The following is a 20,425-nucleotide window of genomic DNA, read 5'->3' on the forward strand; positions in this document are numbered from 1 at the left end:
TCATTAAACATGCATCATAGAGGAATATTTTAAGAGCTATTTTACCTTAAATACTATGTGGAAAACAGGAAAGTATCTTGACCTACTGAATTTTCATTTTGGTGAATCTAAGGAAATTATTTCACAATGACTTAAAATCAGAAATGTTACCAAGTCTATTTGGGTAAACATAGAACATGTTAGCATGCATATTACATGAAAATCATGTCCCATATTCCTTCATACTCTGCTCTTAATCATGGATGCAGCACCATGCAAAGTGAGAAATGGGACAGCAGGCTTCTAGTTCAGGAACCTGAGTGGGGGAGTGGGTTATGCCCTGGGCTGCTCATCTTAAGTTCAGCAGTTCAAAACCACCAACTGCTTCTACTCCTGTAAAGATGTCTAGTCTTGGAAACTCAGCAGGCCAATTCTACTTTGTACTATTGGGTTGCTATGAGTCCTAAACAATGAAAATGAGCTTGATTTGGAGTTTAATGATCCACAGAATCTTATTTTCTAATCCTAAGAAATTACTTAGAGCCTCTTGATTGTATTACTTTTCTTGAAAAAGAAAACCAAAACAAAATAAAGGGTTTGACTTAATTTTGTAATGCCTACTTTGAAATGATTAATTTTCCTACTTGTATAATAATAATCTTTCATTGCTTCTGAGATATATATATTAAAATTAAATATACAATTTTATAAATAAAAATAATTTTATTCTGCTAATATATATAATATGTGCCAATAAAACATTTTTTAAAATGATGATCCAATATGTTAACTCCCACCTAATTTTAGAGTGAAAACTAAAAAATAGAAAAAGCAGTGAAAAACATACAAAAATATGTATATATATGATCATACAGAAGCCTAAAACTGAATTCAACTAGCAGAAAACTGAGACTTTCTGCTCTATGAAAGGAATTTTGAATATCAATTAAAAATATAATTGGTTTTCCTACAATATTGTTATTTTTATTAGAAATGTACAAGTTGCCAGCTTTTTGCCATAAAAACTTTAAAATACATAGGCAAAAGAGATTAAGGATATATTTTTCACAGAATGTGTCACATTCTAAATAACCTTCATACAAAAACTCAATATTGTAATATCTGTAAAGTCAATTGACTATCAAATCAGTTCCTAAAATACAAGGGATTCCATGATTTTTATAGTTCCGTTGGGTATGTTATACTTTCTCATAACTGAATAAAATGCCCATTAGAAATGCATTATTTCCATTCTGTGTTCTACTTTCCCCAGTGTAAATCACTTTAGATATATCAAAAGCTATATGAGATTCATGAAATTTTCATGTATTATTTATGGAACAAAAAGCATAGGAGACAATTAAGTTGTCTTAATCCTTTTTGTAACACCTTGAGTTGGCATTTCATGCCTAGGATGGACACCATAATATTAGATTGTAGAAGAAACATTAAAATAGGCAAAATTCAATAATACTTGAATAATTTAACTATTTTATCATTCCTTTGACTTCCTGAACTAAATGGCAGTATGCTGAAAGTATTTTTTAATCGGTGAACTATACATGGTAGAAATAAAATAATTTCTATTTGTCTTTCTGGATTCCGATCATGAAGTGAAATTCTTTGTCCATGGATAGTTTTTTTAAAAAACATTTTATTAGGGGCTAATACAACTCATCACAATCCATGCATATACATACACCAATTGTATAAAGCATATATGTACATTCTTTGCCCTAATCATTTTCTTTCTTTTCTTTTTTTACATTTTATTAGGGGCTCATACAACTCTTATCTCAATCCATACATATACCTACATCAATTGTATAAAGCACATTCATACATTCTTTGCCCTAATCACTCTCAAAGCATTTGCTCTCCACTTAAGCCCTTTGCATCAGGTCCTCTTTTTTTCCCCTTCCTCCCCGCTTACCCCTCCCTCATGAGCCTTTGATAATCCACAGATTGTTATTTTGTCATATCTTGCCCTATCCGGAGTCTCCCTTCCCCCCCCCTTCTCTGCCGTCCATCTCTGAGGGAGGAGGTCACATGTGGATCCTTTTAATCAGTTCCCCCTTTCCAGCCCACTCACCCTCTACTCTCCCAGTATCGCCCCTCACACCCCTGGTCCTGAAGGTATCATCCACCCTGGATTCCCTGTGCCTCCAGCTCCTATATGCACCAGTGTACAACCTCTGCCCTATCCAGTCCTGCAAGGTAGAATTTTATGTGCAACCAAACAATCATCGGTCATAATTGCTCACATGACAAGCAAGACTACACATTAGACATCTTAAAGTTCACGTGTAAATGTGTAAAAAGTACATATTAAACATACTTAAGTTGAAGAGTTTCAGTATATTTCTTGAGCAAATATTCCAAGGTATTTCAGAAGAGGGATTCCAGCTCAGGCTTTAAGAAGCAAAGGAGATCTTAAAGATAATATACAAAGCATTTGTAAACATGCCAAATATAGTTTTTAAACGTATTAAGTATTTCTTTTTTAAGTATGTAACTCATATGTGTTTTTCATAACTAAATACATTTAAAATATTGAAACCTCCTACTAAATTGCATAAAATAATTATTCTTATTATAATATTTTTCATATAATAAAATTATTGCATGATATTTTTGTATATTTTATATCATTGTTACTATACTACTAATCTTGATTCATGCTCCTGTTTTCTTTATTTTCAGGAACTCAACTTACTTGTTTACAATTTAAACCAAATGAAAACAAATATGGAAAGCCAAAGAAATATCTCAGAATTCATTCTTTTGGGATTTTCTTATGACTCAAAGATACAGCTGTTTTTTTGTATGCTATTTTCATTTTGTTATATATCCCTCTTGGTAGGAAACTTATTGATACTTCTTTCCATTCGATGCAGTTCCCTTTTCCACCAACCAATGTACTATTTCCTTAGCCACCTGTCTTCTGTGGACATCTGCTATACTTCAAGTGTCACACCCAAATTGATTGGTGATCTACCAGTAGAGAAAAAATCCATTGCTTATGGAAATTGCATGTTGCAGGTCTTTACCATGCACTTCTTTGGAAGTATTGAGGTCTTCATTCTTACTGCCATGGCCTTTGATCGCTATGTTGCCATCTGCAAACCTCTCCACTACATGATCATCATGAACAGAACAAGGTGCCATCTTCTTGTCTTAGCTGCCTGGGCCGGTGGGGCTGCCCATGCCTTTCCACAATTGTTCATGACAATCTCATTACCCTTTTGTGGTCCTAATGAAATTGATCATTATTATTGTGACATTTTCCCTTTGTTAAAAGTTGCCTGTACTGATACCTATATCATAGGGGTTCTTGTGGTTGCCAATTCAGGGATGGTGGCCTTAGTAACGTTTGTTGTCCTAGTTGGTTCTTATGTGATTATATTATTCACCTTAAGGAATCACTCAGCAGAGGGCAGGCGCAAGGCCCTGTCTACCTGTGGCTCTCATGTCACAGTGGTGCTCTTATTTTTTGCTCCAGCAATATTTGCCTACCTTAGACCTCCTACCACATTCCCTGAGGATAAAATATTTGCTCTGTTTTACACTATCATTGCCCCTATGTTCAATCCTTTAATCTACACCCTGCGAAATACAGAGATGAAAAATGCCATGAGAAAAGTTTGGTGTCAAGATTATTTTCAAAAGAAGCATGTAATTGATTTCAAGAATTCTAACGGTTAAATTCCTTAAAAAAATGTCTACTTATAAAATAAAAATATTAGAAAACATGATAAAGTTTATCTTTCCATTTCTATCATGAAAGAATTAACTATCTCAAATGAAATGAATAAGTTAGAAGAACGTTAATGAATACTAATCTATGTGAAAGTGAGTATGAAACATTTGATTGGGGGAGGCACTAAGGTGGTGTAGCAAGAGTGAATTGCATTAAATGGCTTTGGTCTCAGTATGGTGTCATACTTAGAAAACATAATGAAAAAACTTTTTCAAATCAGTTTGTGGACTTTTAACTATTTCAGAGACATACAAATTATGTAGCATCCATTTCAATATTTTATTCATGTTCAAAATAATGTAATCATAAATCTCAACAAGCTTTTACTAAGATGTCAACAAGATGGTTCTTTGATTTTTATGAAAAGTAAAAGAAACTAGAATGTCAAAAAATGTAAAACCTTAAAACAAATTTCAGAAACCATATCATTGAGTTTAAAGTCTTAATATGAAGTGGCAATTATCAATAATTAATAGAAAACCAGAAAGAAATGACACAGTCCATCTGTATTCATGACAAATATATAAATATTATAGAAGAGCTTAGCCTTTACCCCATAGTGTCTTAAAACAACTAGATATACAAATACATAAAGTAAACATATGTAGATACATGCCAACCACTAATCAAAAACAAAAGAAGTAAACATCAAACTAACAACATCAGTCAATTCTGATTCATACTGATCTGATAGGACAGAGTAGAATTGTTCCTCTGAGTTTCTGAGACTCTCAATGTCTATGTCATAGAAATTTTCTCTGAACCTAAACTATAACCCTAAGGTACTAATTCAAGGGTTTTCTAAAGAGATTGGTAAAAACAACCTGTCTATCTATCTATTTTTATCTCTCTATCATCTATGGATTTACCTATCTATAAGAATATCTGTATCTGTATTTATCTATCTATATATAAATACTTTATGTGTAGGGAAAAGAGATGCCATTGAGTAGATGAAATTTTTGAGTAAACGACTAGAGCAAGAAAACATCGATCTGTTAGAAAACAGCAGGCAAATATGTGGGATGTTATGGGGGAAATTGTAAGTTAAGAAGGAGATGCCTAACTCAAGATTTGGGAGGCATTTGACAGGAAAAGATGGAAATCTTGAAAAATTAATAGTTCAATTAGATTGTAGGTAATAGACTGATTATGTCTAGATCTTCCTTTAGCCTTTGGCAACTAGTCCTTTGATGGCAGGGCATTTATAGTCTGTGTTCATTTCCAGTGCCTTGGACTCTGGTCTTAAATTAATGTCTTAGTTTCCTAGGGCTGCCATAAGTAAATCTTAGAAATATTGTGACTTTGAAGAACACATTATGTATTGTCTCACGGTTCTGGAGACTAGTTATGTGAATTCAGGGCATCAGAAGGACCATGTTATCTGCGTCTGCTCCAGAAGAACCTTCACATCCTTCCCAGCTTCCATCGTTCCTTGCCTTTAAAAAAAATTCCTTTTAGTGGGGACTCATACAATTCTTATCACAATCCATCCATCCATCTATTGTGTCAAGCACATATGTACATTTGTTGCCATCATCATTCTCAAAAAAGTTGCCTTCTACTTGAGCCCTTAATATCGGCTGCTCATATTCCCCCTCCATCCCCACTCCCCCTCCCTCCTTCATCATGACCCCTTCATAATTCATAAATTATTATTATGTTGTCATATGTTACACTGTCCGATGTCTCTCCCCGCCCTCTTCTTTACTGTCCAACCCCCAGGCAGGAGGCTATATGTAGATTCTTGTAATCAGTTCCCACTTTCCATGCCACATTCCCTCCACCCTTCAGGCATCGCCACTCTCACCACTGGTCCTGGAGGAGTCATCTCTCCTGGATTCCCTGTGTTTGCAGTTGCTATATGTACCAATATACATCCTATGGTTTAGCCGGTTTTGTAAGGTAGAGTTGGGATGATGATAGTGAGGGGGTGGTAGCATTTAAGAATTAGAGGAAAGTTATATGTTTCATTGTTGCTACTCTGCACCCTGATTGGCTCATCTCCTCCCCCCAACCTTCAGTAAGGGGTGTCAGTTGGCTGCCGATGGGCTCTGAGTCTCCACTCTGCACTCACACATTTACAATGATATGATTTTTTGTTGTTTGATGCTTTATACCTGATCCCTTCGACAGCTCGTGGTCACACATGCTGGTGTTGTTCTTCCAAGTGGGCTTTGTTGATTCTGAGCTACATGGCCACTTGCTTGTTTTCAAGCTTTTTAGACCCCAGATGCTATATCTTTTGATAGTCTGGCAACATCGGCTTTCTTCACCACATTTGCTTATGCACACATTTGTCTTCAGTGATTGTATCAGGAGGTGGGCACCCACTGATATGATTTTAAGTTCTTTGATGTCTGATAACGGGTCCCTTCTACACCTCATGGTCAGAGAGGCTGGTGTGCTTCTTCCACTGGGCTATGATGCTCACCACTTTCTGTGTCTCCTGCTTCAGTTTGACTTTTCTATCTGTCCTCCCTTTGGTAAAATGACACTCAGAAGGAATGAAGACTGATCTAACATAAATTCTTTAGCTTACAACATCTTTTGAAAATTTATGTTGTGCAGTTAAAACTTTCTCAGTTGATTCCCTCTGGTATTCAACATTTTCTGTATTTTTGAATTTATTTATTTATATTAGAGTGTATCGCCGATGTTTTATGTCATTGAACTTCACCCTCATGTAGTTGTGTTATATATTTTATGTGTTTTGTTATATGAAACCCGTGATTTATGAAACTATAGGGACAGCAAGTAGAATAAGGGTTTTGGGGAAGTGGGTACAGTGGTGGTGGGAGGGTAAGGGGAGACAACATCAAAGGGTCCAGGAATAAAAAGAAGGTTGGAACTTATTGCGGTAGTAATTGTACAATTTTGTTTGCCATGATTGGGGTATAGAATGATATGCATTAACCCCCAATTAATAATAAATTTAAAAGTATTAATAAAAATAATAAAGTTTACTTGTTAATTGGGTGAAGGCTAACAACAGATCATTCATTTTGTATTCACCAATTTATATACATTTTGTTTCATCTTATTCATCAAATTCTCCTCAATGTCACTCACATCCTTTGCCCCACTTAATCCCGTGTTTCCTGTTCATAATTCTCCTTCTTTCCTAACTTTTCTGAACCTTGTCTGAGGTACATACTGCCCCTTTGACCTCGCATGCTTGGTGATGCTAAGGTTTGCTTTTCTCATTAGTGTTATTGTTCCCGTTATAGACCTGCTTTCAGTTTGGCCCCTACACGCCTTACCTAGGGAGAACGATGAGGCTCTATGCTCCTGTAAAGGTTGCAGCTTCTGAACCCCTATTTATGATTGCTTTGAGTTGGAATATACTTAATGACAATAGAACTGCTTGATTGAAAATTGAGTCACAAGGGTAACTGACAATATATTAAAATACAAATTTTCTTTCCAAACAAAGACACATCTGAAGGACAGCATTTAAGATTCATTTATTTTGGCCATAGTCAATCCTTAAATGTTTATTTCATAATTTTATTGTGCTAACCTTTTAATCGTTAAATAATATAATATTAAGATACACAGTTATGAGTAATAATACAGTTAACATTCAAACAACCCCATGAGGACAAGAAATACAGAATCACATTCTTGCTTTATACTTTTGTTATATCCTAGTTACATCATTTCTGAAATGCTACTGGCAATTATATAGACCCCTCAGGATTGTCATAAAACTAAATGAACAGAAGTTGCTCCATTATCCTACTGAGCATTTTGTATGCATCACCCAAAAGACAAGAAAGTTCAGCAAATTTGAATTTTTTGAGAACATGTAAATATGTAAAGTATACAATAAACATACCCCTGTCCTTAAACTAATAAACTACTTAAGAATGGGGAAAGCTTATTCCTTGACATTAGGATCAGACTTTAGTTTATTCCTCATTTTGTAGAGAAGGGAAAAGATGCTCAAATGTTTCTCAGATTTATCTGAACTGGAAAAGTTATACTAAAATTGATTTACATTTTATATGTGTGAGAAAATATTTAATACTTGAGTGTGTTGGAATGTATCCATTTATTGGAATGAGCCTATACCTCATGCAAATATTCAGTGACAGAGGAAAAAGAACTGGAATTTTCTACATATGGGGGTGACGATTTTCTCCATTTCTTCAATTTTTCTTATGGTTAATAATTAATAGTTTCCTCTTGTAAAAATGTGGGAAAATGAATTACTTCTGTGTTCCTTAGGTTTAATTTTTCAATGTGCCCCATGCCCCTATTGAGTGATGGTAGGCCTTGACCACAAATCAGGATCTGTGGGTCAGTCGTTTTAATGGTCTATTTCGAAACACCTAGATTAATCATGAAAGAGTAAGTACTGGGCTCTAAATTCTTGTCTGTTTTTCTCTCCCCCCCCCCCTTTGTCAAATACATTTGTTGAATACAGAATATACAGTATCAGCAAGATGTCCAGAACTGTTATCTGTCTCACTATACGATTTAGAGAGCTCTGGAGAAACAGTACTCCCCCAGCCAGGCTAATGCAAAGGTAGAAGTAAAGTAAGGACTAGAAAATGCCCAGAGGCATCATCACCAATATGGTGGACGAGCCAGGTAGTGCCATTTGGCAAGGACATGTTCAGAAAAGCTTCTGGGAATAGGATTACTTACAGTGACCAAAGAGCTGTTCATTCTCATGCCACCTCCTTAGTTTCTATTTTGCTCTTCTCATGCAATTGCCATCTGACACAGGCAGGGATGACTTCTAGGACTTAAATCTGTGCTAGTTTTTTATTGTTGTTTCTTTGGATCCTCAAACACTTTGTGATTCATTTTTAAGATGTTAAATCTGTATTGAAAAAAATCCCAGCTTGGCATTTCTGTGGAATTAAGATCCACTTTTCTTTGCCTAAAGAGTACTAATGTCAGAGCAGCTAAAGCCCTCAGCTGGAAACTACAAGGTTGGCAGCTCACACCCACCAGCTGGCGGCTGGGAAAGCACGGTGTGTGTCTCCTTCTGAAAAGAGAACAGCCTGGGAAACTCCACTGGGCAGTTCTGCTCTGTCCCTTCTGGTCACTGGGAGATGAAATCCACTTAACAGCAAGAATGACGGGTGTCTGTGCATGCCTGATGCTTTAGCAGATGCGTAAACTCCATGACCCTTGCAAACCTGCAGGAAGCTCTAAGGGTTTTGAGATGTTATAATTTTTCATTATTATAAAAGTAGCCTACATGTTTTTGAGTTATTTGTTTATAATTCTTTGCCTTTCATTTCAGCATTAGCTGTGGCAGAAGGGTTCGCGCAGTATCTGAAGAAACCCTGCTTCCTGAGGCTCGACACTTCCTAAATGGGTCTTTAAGTATCAGTGAATGCTGCTTGGTTTGGACACCCCATCAATTGCATTTACATGGAGGATTTGCTATTTGTCAATGTTTTAGCCATTTCTTTCGTAAAGCTGTCCTTTCTTGCATTCTATAATTATATCTACATATATAGTTTAAAAATCCTAGAATGCACTTTAGGTTTGAGTGTACACACAGAATTCCTGTTTAGAAAAGGTGCTGAAGTTAATTAAATCTTCATTTGTAAGCTATCTGTCCTGAGAAGCAGTCTAGTACTAATAAATCTTCTATCATAATTCTAATGGAATAATCTTATTTATGCTTGAGTAGCTATAATAATGATGTCCCCAAATTTCAGTGGCCATTTCACCCCAAAATATACTAGTATCATCTGTATAAATTTTAGTATGTGTTTAGCATGACACATTCTCAATCTTGTGTGACAAAAGTTGAATTTGTGGAGGAAACTGTAATTGAACTATAACGACATCTGTTCTCATTAAACTGGGAACATACGGAAAAGGATACGCATCATTTGCTCTATTCTATCACAGAAACGATCACTTGACTATATGTTTGTTGCAAGAAAATTATTTTTAAAAACTCCACAAAAGTCACATTAGTGTTTATAGTGAAGAGGTACTCTGAAATAGTCATCCTGCCATTACACACAGATTTCCAAAATCTTTTAATTAATGGACTGCCAATTTGAAGGGCAGTAAATGTGATGATTGAAAGCCCAAGCCCTCAAGTTGATTCTTAGTCATGGGGTTTCTGAGCATGTGCATGCTTACAGGAGGAGACAGCCTCTTCTATCTCAACCCAGGATTCAGATCTGGTCAATTTATTTACAGCTCTCAATGCTTCTACCTGTTTCTGTCTGCACATGTCTTTCTTTTGTTACAAAGTAGCTACGCAATATTTTTTTCCTTTCATCGATTTTCATTACATTCTTCTCCTAAGGGTTCTTTCCCCTCATAAAACAAGATCAAATATTCCTTATTTTTATGAAAATAGTTATTTCTCATCTGACTGTATTCATAATTCCACCTATCTTTGATAACAGTAGTGATCAATAAATATGCCTCATAGAGAACAGTAGTTTAAGAGTCATTTTACATTAAAAGTGATGTAGAAAGTGGGAAAGTATCTTGAGCTACCGAATTTTCATTTTGGTGAAACTAAGAAAGTTATTTCAAAATGACTTAAAATCAGAAATATGACCAAGTCTCTTTGGGTGAACATAGAACCTGTTAGCATGCATATTACATGACAATCATGTCCCCCACTCCTTTATACTCTGCTCTTAATCATGGAGACAGCACCATGCAAAGTGAGAAATGGGACAGCAGACTTCTAGTTCAGGAACCTGAGTGGGGGAGTGGGTTATGCCCTGGGTTGCTCATCTTAAATTCAGCAGTTCAAAACCACCAACTGCTTCTGCTCCTGTAAAGATGTCTAGTCTTGGAAACTCACCAGGCCAACTCTACTCTATAGTACAGAGTTGCTATGAGTCCTACACAATGGAAATGAGTTTGACATGGAGTTTGATGATCTGCAGAATCTTATTTTATAATCCTAAGAAATTATATAGAGTCTCTTGATCGTGTTGCTTTTCTTGTAAACAAAAATTAGGATTTGAGTAAATTCGGTAATGTCTACTTTTAAATTAAACATCAGCCTACTTGTATAATAATAATCTTTAAAATAATTGCTTTTGATAAATGCATATATTTGAAAATTAAACATATCATCTTATAAATTAAAAACTCAACATTAGTTGTCAGAAGAAAAATAGGTTACTTATTGCCAAAACATAAAATTTGTTTAACTACTTTCATTTTAAACATTTTATTGGGGGCTCACATGTCTATTTACTTTTAAGGGATGAACATTTTTAGCCTGAGAAATAATCTTAGTTTGTATATGCACACACACATATATGTGTGTGCATATACATATATAAATTATGTGTATTGTGGGCCAATAAAACTATTTTTTAAAATTATGATCCAAAATGTGAACTCCCACCTAATTTTACATTTAAAAGAAAAAATTGAATAAGCAGTGAAAAAAATGTGTATATATATATGAGGATACAGAAGTATTAAACTGAATTCAGAACAGCAGCAAATTGAGATTTTTCTTTTATGAAAGGAAATTTTGAATATCAATTAAAAATACAATTGGTTTTCCTACACTATTGCTCTTTTTATTAATAATGTACCAATTATTGGCTGTTTGCCATAAACACTTTAAAAACTATAGGCAAACATATCAGGATATATGTTTGACAGGATCTGATACATTCTAAATAACTGTCCTAAAAAAATTCAATCTTGTAACATCTGGAGAGTCAATTGACTATTAAATCAGTTCCTAAAATACAAGGAATGCCATAATTTTTGTACTTCCATTGGGTGAGGAACATGCATTTAATTATTCCTCTCCTCCTCTTCTAAAGAAGGGAGAGAGAAAGAGTTGCCCCCTAAATTATACACATATATTGGTCAAATTATACACATATCGATTGGTCAAATACACTTTTAAATGATCCTAATTTTTAAAAATGATAAATTGGATTGCATGAATTTCACTGCAAAAAATGGGTAGACATCAATTATTTAGGAGTAATGGTCTAATGAGGTCTTTAATTTTGAAATGCTATAATCCCTCCCCACCCAGGTGGCTTGGCATTCATTCAAAATACAGATGTTGTACATTTGGAAATACCCACTTTGTGATACTTGGATTTACTAGCTGTTTGAACAATTTGTTTATTCTCTAGCAACGTCTGTGCACTTAATTATACTTGTGCCAATAAAGAAATTCTTGAGACATCATAAAATTGTTATAATCTTAAGCATACCAAATATCTCTCAATACATTCATGCTATTTTTGCTATTATTATTTTGCTAAGGAGAGCGTTATAAAGCAGAAACAGTACTCTAACAATTTCATTCCGAAGTGTTAACAGTATTAAATGATTTGAATGTTCCTATTGAGTTCCACTGAGGGAGAGGCTGATTGAAATGCAATGTGTGAAGATGAGGATGAGTTAGACCACCTGTTCCAACTGTGTTTGGTGACATAGGAGAGCGACATGAAAGATAAAGATATGTTATCTTTTCATTTCTTTCTTTCTTTTTTGCTTAATCTCATTAATTTCTCATGCCAAGTGTACTTGCCAAAAATGTAATTTATTCATCTGTCCCCACTCCCTTCCCTCCCTTCTCTATTCTTCTCCTCTTCCACAACCTTTATTCCAGCCAGATTCATCCCCTGTTCTGTTCCCAGGACATCCGTTCCCAGCCATGATCTTGCAGGTGGCTGATTTGATTGGTCTATCTAATTATATACAATGAACCGTGGTGACACCATCATTATGTGCTTGGCTGCTAACTGGGACTCAGATCCCACCCAGAGGCCTTAAAGGAGAAAGATCTGATGGCCTGCTCCCCAGATAATTAATTGCTTTTATTTCAAGCCAGCATGAGGGGACCTCCAAAACCTGTACCTAAATGAAGCTAATTTGAATATGGAAAGTAAAATTAAGATGAGATCATGTCCAGTGGTGCCATTGGCATTAATATGAGCAACAGTTAGTGCCATTTGAAAGAGAATAGAGCCCCATTCATACCTGCAGGGTCAGACAGGTTTATGTGCTGCTCTTCCCAATAGACTTCCTTTGAGCATAGGCTTTATGTAGACGATTCCCCAGTCTTACACAGGGTGCTATATTTCACAAAAAATTTCCAAGCGCTTTTGTGTTAGTTGATTTTAATTTTGGCTAAATCTACATTCTCCTACCACCCCCTCTCCCTATTCCCCGGATTGTTTCCCTGTAGAATAAAGGTCTTCCTCCCCTTGCATCCCGGAGGGTTTCAGTGGGTATGTAAAGCCCACTTCCTTTGCAATGGGGTAGTATATCTTAGGAATTTTAGATTTTGTATATATTTGTAGCCAAATTAGCCTAGAGTGTATTGAAATGACTGGTTGGTGACTTTTTATATCCCGCCTGCAAAATATATGCACTACAGGAGAATTGAGAGAGTGTCTCATGGGGAAATGCTTCCTGATTGCGCCTAACATGAATCAAGAAGACACTGAAATTTCATGGGCAGTGAATGAGCCAGAAGCTCAGGTTTGAGGAGAGCACACCAGTCATTTTCCACTGATCACAGGCTTTATGTGGTTATTCTGTTTTCTTTCATACAATTCTCTTGCTTCATAAAGTAAATTCTATGAGTATGAAAATGCTCTTGAGTGAACATGTACATTACTAGCAGGCAGCCTTTCATTGGAGGACAGTGACACAAAGGTGGAGGGAATGTTGAAGCTGGCAGTGAATCTGGTGCTAAAATATTGTCTTTCAGCAATAACTTTGCTTATGCTCTAATTCTACAATAATGAAGAACTTTCCATCTGTCAGTCAACATGCCCGCTTACAATCGACTGAATCTGTCTCTTTCAACTAAGGTAAGTTGCTTGCATTTTATTTTGTCATAGCAGTCAGAGAAATTTACATGTGGTGGACATGATACTTTTTTCATAAGAGGCTCTATTCTTGCTCTACTGAGAGGACCTCAAAAACAACCTTCAAAGTTTTATTTATTCTATAAGGAAAACCATGTAATCATTTAAATATATATAAGTACATATAATCAGGGCAAAAATTTTTGTTAATTCATGTGAATAAATGCCCTAAATTAGCCAATCAAGCATCAGAGTAATTTATTTTTACCTCACGAACTGTTCAAATTAAAGTTTTATCTGATCATTAGCCCAATAAATTTAGAGACTAACTTTTTTTTGTATTATTACACTTGCTTATTTTACTTCAGTATATTTGTGTGTGTGACAATCTCAGTAGTCTGTTGACTAATTTCTCACTCAAAGAAGACAAGATGAAAATGTGAAATAATAAATGTGATATAAACTGTGAAAGAAAATGGGGTATTCAATCTTACCTCGTGCATTCCTCAATATATTTCTAAATTCTGCACCGATATTCCAGTGGAATAGCAGAGAGAAAAGGAGCACTAAGGAGATAAGGAAATTGCTGGATTGGTCAGTTTATTTTACATCCTTTAATGTTTCATGTTCTGGCCACTTTTGCAAAAGTAGACTAGTAACTATTTCAGTAATGATGAGCTCACGTCTTTCAAAGACCTTTTCCTTACTATGTCTAAGGACAATAACTGTTACTTGTTCTTTTAGCACCTTTTCTGGCTGCCCAGAATGTTGTTATTGTCTCCAATACTTTTGTTAAGGGTAATGATCATAACAATCTGTTCCCATTCAACTTGGGTCTGAAAAAGCTAATCTGAATTAAACACCTATAATTGTTTGGAAAATAAGCAGGTAACATGAATTTTTTGAAATAGCTTGAGAAATGTCCAGGTATGCATGGGTGATGTGAAAGACTCTTATTTTACACAGTCTTTGGTTCTGATGAAGATTCAAAACAGTTTCCCTAATCCATTACTCCTTCACACCCATGCCCCTTACGCATATCCCACTTAACTCTTAAGCATGGGGTGGAGCACCAGATGCAGGCAGATCAGCATATCTAGTGTGTGAGGCCCGTGGAATGGAAGGAAGACAGGGATTGCTACTCCAGAAAGAGTGACAGTCTCAGCACGCCACAGAAGCAGTTCTACTCTGCCCGGTATGGCCCCAGGGGTCAACATGGACTCAATAGCAGTGAGTTATGCCTTGTTTTTATATCCACAGACTTTGCCTTTCTGACTCAGAGCTATTAGACAACCCATCGGTTGCATTATATTTCTTTTTAATTGCAATGGCTTTCAAAAAATATATAATACCTATGCAATATAATTATGCCACTGAAAGTTTACAGTCCAATTATTTTTAGTATATTTTCAAAATGTACAGCCATCGTCACAGTCAATTCTAGGACATTTTAAACACCCCACCAAAACAATCCTTATCATTATCTATTATTAATTCCTGGAAGAATAGTTTAGCTTAATCAAGCATATATATTTTTAAATTGTTGACCAGCCTGTTAGTACAATAATTCTTTAAAATAAATTTGTTTGGCTGAATATATACATTTAGAAATTCAAAATGATATACTCTCGAGAACTAAGAATTTGCATTAGTTCTGAAAAGGAACACACAGATGAATAGAAACTACTAAGCCCCATTGAAACTGAGTTAGTTATGACATATAGCAAACATACAGCACCTTATTGGACACCCTGCCACACTGTGTTTCCAAGATTACCAGTATCTGTGGAAGCAGATGGCATATGTCTGTCCCTCAAGATTCCTGGTAGGTTTGAGCTGGAGACCTTCTGTTAGTCACCAAGTGTGTAAGGACTGTGTAACCAGGCCTCCCAATAACACTAAGCCAAAGCTTTGCATCTATTTAGCTAGTTAAGCGCTGAACATTTTCAGCCTGATAATTATTTTTCTTGAAAGTGAAGTTATTATAGGAACAAATTGAGACCTTCATGTAACTAAGTTTTGAATAATAGTAAAAAATGGAATCGGTTTCTCATATAGGGCTCATTTTTTAATGTCATGCATGCCATCTCTTCGCTATAAACATATTCAAAGATTATCAACTGCATAGATTTTAATTTCTATATCACTGAAGTCTATGATTTGTAGATAACCTTACAAGAAGACATTATGTCCCCTTGGCAAGAATATGTGAGTCAGATTGCATGACTTCACTGGGCGTGCTTTGTTACAGAAGAAAACAGCCCTGGGAAGTCCATTCTTCCTATTCCACATTCTCTTCTCCCTTAGGTCATTGTTCCATGATTAATCAAAATATTTATGACATATGTGAGTCTTTCATTCATTTAGTCTTTGTGATAAATTGTTACAATTGGTTACAATTTTCTTTTTTTCTTTTTTAATCATTTTATTGGGGACACATACAACTCTTATCGCAATCCATACATCCATCCATTTTGTAGAGCGCATTTGTATATTTGTTGTCATCATCATTTTCAAAACATTTTCTTGTACTTGAGCCCTTGGTATCAGATTCTCTTTTTTCCACTCCCTCCTTAACCCTCCCTCCTTCATGAACCCTTGATAATTGATAAATTATTATTATTTTTTCATGTCTTACACTGAACAATGTCTCCCTTCACCCCCTTCTCTTTTGTCCATCCCCCTGGGAGGGGGGTTATAGATAGATCATTGTGATTGGTTCCACCTTTCTCCCCCCACCTTCCCCTTACACTCCTGAAATGGCTACTCTCAATATTGGTCCTGTGGGGTTTATCTGTCCTGGTTTCCCTGTGTTTCCAGCTCTTTTCTGTACCTTTGTATATACTCTGGTCAAGCCAGAATTGTAAAGTAGAATTCTGGTCATAATAGTAGCGAGAGGAAGCATGAAGTCCCAAGAGAAAAGTTGTGTGTTTCATCCTCACTGGCTCACTATACTGCACCCTGAGTGACTCACTATTCTGCACCCTGACTAGCTCACTATACTGCATCCTGAATGGCTCATCCCCTTCCTGTGACCCTACTGTGAAAGCCTTTCCTTGTCTATACAAATCTGTCTAGAAAAAACATGAAAACACCAATTTCTTTAAGAAGCTATCATAATTCTTTTTTAAAAAGTACTTTCCTTTACCTTTACAGACTTACATGTTTGCATATTTTATAGCCTTTCCCCTAACCTGTGAGGTAGAAATAAGAGAAGAGAATCCTTTTGCTATTGCTTCTCACCACTCCAATCTTTAGAAGAAATATCTTCTTTGGCTGTGTACTTTTTTCACGTAAACAAACCTACATTGGTCACTTAGAGAGCTAGTGTGTGGCTGACCCAAGCCCTGGTGTTTTCAATCTCCTTCTGTGAGTGTGCGAGCTGGAGAAGGGATAGGGAGCACTGAGCAGTACTTGAGACCTTTGAATTCTGATGTAAGCAAACAATATTGAACATGCTGCTTTCAGAAGAGAAACAAATCTGCTTAAAGAAGTACACGCAGAATGTTCTTCAAACCAAAGATGCTGAGAGTCCATGTCACATTCATTGGCCTTGTTATCCGGAGAGTACGCTTCCTGGAAAAGAACATCAGGTTTGGTGAAGCAGAGCAGCAGAGGAAAATCAGAAGACTTTCAAGGAGAGGAAATGACACAGTGACTACAGAATCAATGTGATGAGGACGCTGCAAACAGGACAAGCTTTGTTCTCTTAGGTTTAGGATCGTTACAAATCTAGACACCCAACAACAGCAAAGGCAACCTGCAATCTTTATACTCATGACAAAGAAGACAACATTCTGGATATACCCAAGTTCAGCCATTTAAACAGGTGTTTTAAGCATATTTGAATTTTCTGACGATTCATTCACATATAATTCAGTAAACGTGATCCAAATCATGCTGGGATAAATGATTTTACAATGTATATGTACCATAAACACCTATTTAAAAATCTGCAGAAAAAGTTTTTGTGTTAACTAAATTAAATAGGCAAATGTGCAGACTACACTTGCCCATGCTAACAATTTGGAAAACAATTATCTAGCCAATTGATTGAAAGAGAATCACATTTGTGTGTAACCCAAAGAAAAGTGATCCAATGGCATGCGGGAAGTACCGGAAAATATTCTGAGTATTACAAAGTAGAATAATTCTGCTGACGATAAATAAAAAGAATGTTTCAGTAGTCTGTGTATAGGTCACTGCCAGAAACACAAGTAGGGTTAAGAAGGAGGTAGAATGAAGGATGTCATTGCGGGTGTCACGGGAACATTACCTGGAAACAAAGACGATCGGTGTGTCATTGATTATGTGATGGCTTTCATTTTGTGGATCATAAGTAGTTACAGATAACATTGAGAAGAATAGAGGTTCTAGAGCTCTGACATCTGCTCATTGTACACCTACACATAGATCAAGAGATAATCATTCAAACAACACGAGGAATTACTGCACAATTTGAAATCAGGAGAGGTTTACATCAGAATGGTAACCTTTCATCTTACTTATTCAGCTTGTAAACAGAGGAAATCATGTGAGAACGTGAACTACTTAAAGCAGAACACAGTAACAGAAGAGGGGCAGATGCATTAACAGAGGGAGATTGGGGTATTCAGATGGAACAATTTGGTAACTGACAATGAAGAATAGTTGGGAGAACTGACTGATCACCATCAAAGTCTAGTCGGTGATAAACTATATATCACATGGTGAAAACAACAATTCTCACAACTGGACCAATAAGCAGCATAGATGGGTGGGAGGAAGAGTGGTTATTAAGGATTTCATTGTCACATGCATATGAAAGCTGGACAATGAGTAAGGAAAAATGAATAATTCACCCTTTTTAATGATTATTTTTGGTGAAGAACACTTAATATATTGTGAACTGAAAAAGAACAGTTTGCTCTGTATTAGAAAAGTACAACTAGAATGTTCATTATAAATAAAAATAGCAACAATCTTTTTAACACGTGGGGCATGTCATCAGAAGGGACCAGTTACTGCAATAAGACATCATGCTTGGTAAAGAGAGTGAGTGAAAGGAAGGAACGTGAAGACCCTCCAAGAGATGGACTGATACATAAGCTGCAATAAAGAACTTAAGATCAGCAGAGCTGTGAGACAGGCGCAGTATCGCACTGTGTATGAAGGAAGGAACCAACTAGGACGCACCTAACATCAACATAATACACATTGAGGACAGCAATGTTTTCTTCATGATTAAGATGAAATTTGACTTTTACTTTAAGGTTTACCCTTAAAAATGAATAAAATTGAACTAAAATTCTTCTCCATAATTTCCCAGTTCTATATGTTGTTTCCCTTTTTTTCTTTCATTTTACTGCTGTTTCAATGAGGGTTGATCATAGAAGAAAGAAAAATGCATACTTCATTTCATAATAAATTTATATCACAATAGTTTTATAAAATCAGAAACATGTTAAAAAAGCAACAAAAATAGTTTACTTTCATAAAGAATAATTTATATGAATTTTATTGCAAGCTAGTAAATTTATTCATTGGCTATTACTGTCATTATAATGTTGATTTTTCATCCAAATTCATGTCTGTTTTATTTTCAGATACTCGATCATTTGTTCATATCATACATCAAACTGACAAACATGGAAATCCAGAGAAATATCTCAGAATTCATTCTTCTGGGACTTTCTTATGACAAGAACGTACAGATATTTTGCTCTGTTTTATTCCTATTTTGTTATCTTTCTCTCTTGGTTGGAAATCTTCTCATCTTTATTTCCATTCTCAGCAGCTCCCTTTTTTACCAACCAATGTACTATTTTCTCAGCCACTTAGCCTCTCTGGACATCTGCTATACTTCTAGTGTCACACCCAAGTTGATTACTGATCTGTTATTTGGAACAAAATCCATCTCCTATTGCAATTGCATGTTACAGGTCTTTACCATGCACTTCTTTGGCAGCACTGAGATCTTCATTCTTACTGTCATGGCCTTTGATCGCTATGTTGCCATCTGCAAACCTCTCCACTACATGATCATCATGAACAGAACAAGGTGCCATCTTCTTGTCTTTACTGCCTGGGCCGGTGGGGCTGTCCATTCCTTTCCACAATTATTTATGGCAATTTCATTACCCTTTTGTGGTCCTAATGAAATCGATCATTATTTTTGTGATGTCTTCCCTTTGTTAAAAGTTGCCTGCACTGATACCTACTTTACTGGTGTTCTTGTGCTTGTCAATTCAGGGATGGTAACCTTAGTAACGTTTGTTGTCCTAGTTGGTTCTTACGTGATTATATTATTCACCTTAAGGAATCACTCAGCAGAGGGCAGGCGCAAAGCCCTGTCTACCTGTGGCTCTCATGTCACGGTGGTGCTCTTATTTTTCACTCCTGCAATATTTATTTACCTTAGACCTCCTACCACTTACCCCGAAGATAAAATATTTGCACTATTTTATACCATCATTGCTCCTACGTTCAATCCTTTAATCTATACCCTGAGAAATACAGAGATGAAAAATTCAATGAGGAAAGTTTGGTGTCAAGGTTATTTTCAAAGGAAGCACACAATTAATTGAAGAAGCTTTCCAACTGAACAATTTTGTAAAACATAGTGGCTGATTGTAAAATTAAATGTTATAGACTTCTCTTACTTTATGTATTCTATTTTATCATGAATGGACTAAATGTAGGAGGTGGGCTATACAAGTTATTGTAATTTCTAATAATATGTATGAAAATAAATAGAAACCTATTTAATTTTGTGATTTGCTAATAGAGTGAAGATAGCATTTATTGAATAAAAAGAATTCTAGTTTACACCAATAAAGATGAAGCTATGCAACCAAAGAATTATGGTGCTAGCATTTTTAATGATAATTTTATTTAAAAA

General features: G+C 35.7%; 2 protein-coding genes across 2 annotated transcripts; both read left to right on the forward strand.

Moving 5' to 3' along the window:
- The first annotated feature begins 2,727 nt into the window (after nt 1-2,727).
- On the forward strand, nt 2,728-3,684 carry LOC142445738 (olfactory receptor 4P4-like). The gene has a single exon (XM_075547665.1). The coding sequence runs from the start codon at nt 2,728-2,730 to the stop codon at nt 3,682-3,684; it is 957 nt and encodes a 318-aa protein (XP_075403780.1).
- Nucleotides 3,685-19,172: 15,488 nt separating this feature from the next.
- LOC142446504 (olfactory receptor 4P4-like) lies at nt 19,173-20,111 on the forward strand. The gene has a single exon (XM_075548253.1). It carries the CDS (start codon nt 19,173-19,175, stop codon nt 20,109-20,111), a length of 939 nt encoding a protein of 312 aa, XP_075404368.1.
- The last annotated feature ends 314 nt before the right edge of the window (nt 20,112-20,425 follow it).

The sequence above is a fragment of the Tenrec ecaudatus genome, chromosome 4, assembly GCF_050624435.1.
Source record: "Tenrec ecaudatus isolate mTenEca1 chromosome 4, mTenEca1.hap1, whole genome shotgun sequence".
Classification (NCBI taxonomy): domain Eukaryota; kingdom Metazoa; phylum Chordata; class Mammalia; order Afrosoricida; family Tenrecidae; genus Tenrec; species Tenrec ecaudatus.

Coding starts and splice junctions, on each gene's coding strand:
- LOC142445738 (XM_075547665.1), top strand. CDS start 2,728: ATGGAAAGCCAAAGAAATATCTCAGAATTCATTCTTTTGGGATTTTCT.
- LOC142446504 (XM_075548253.1), top strand. CDS start 19,173: ATGGAAATCCAGAGAAATATCTCAGAATTCATTCTTCTGGGACTTTCT.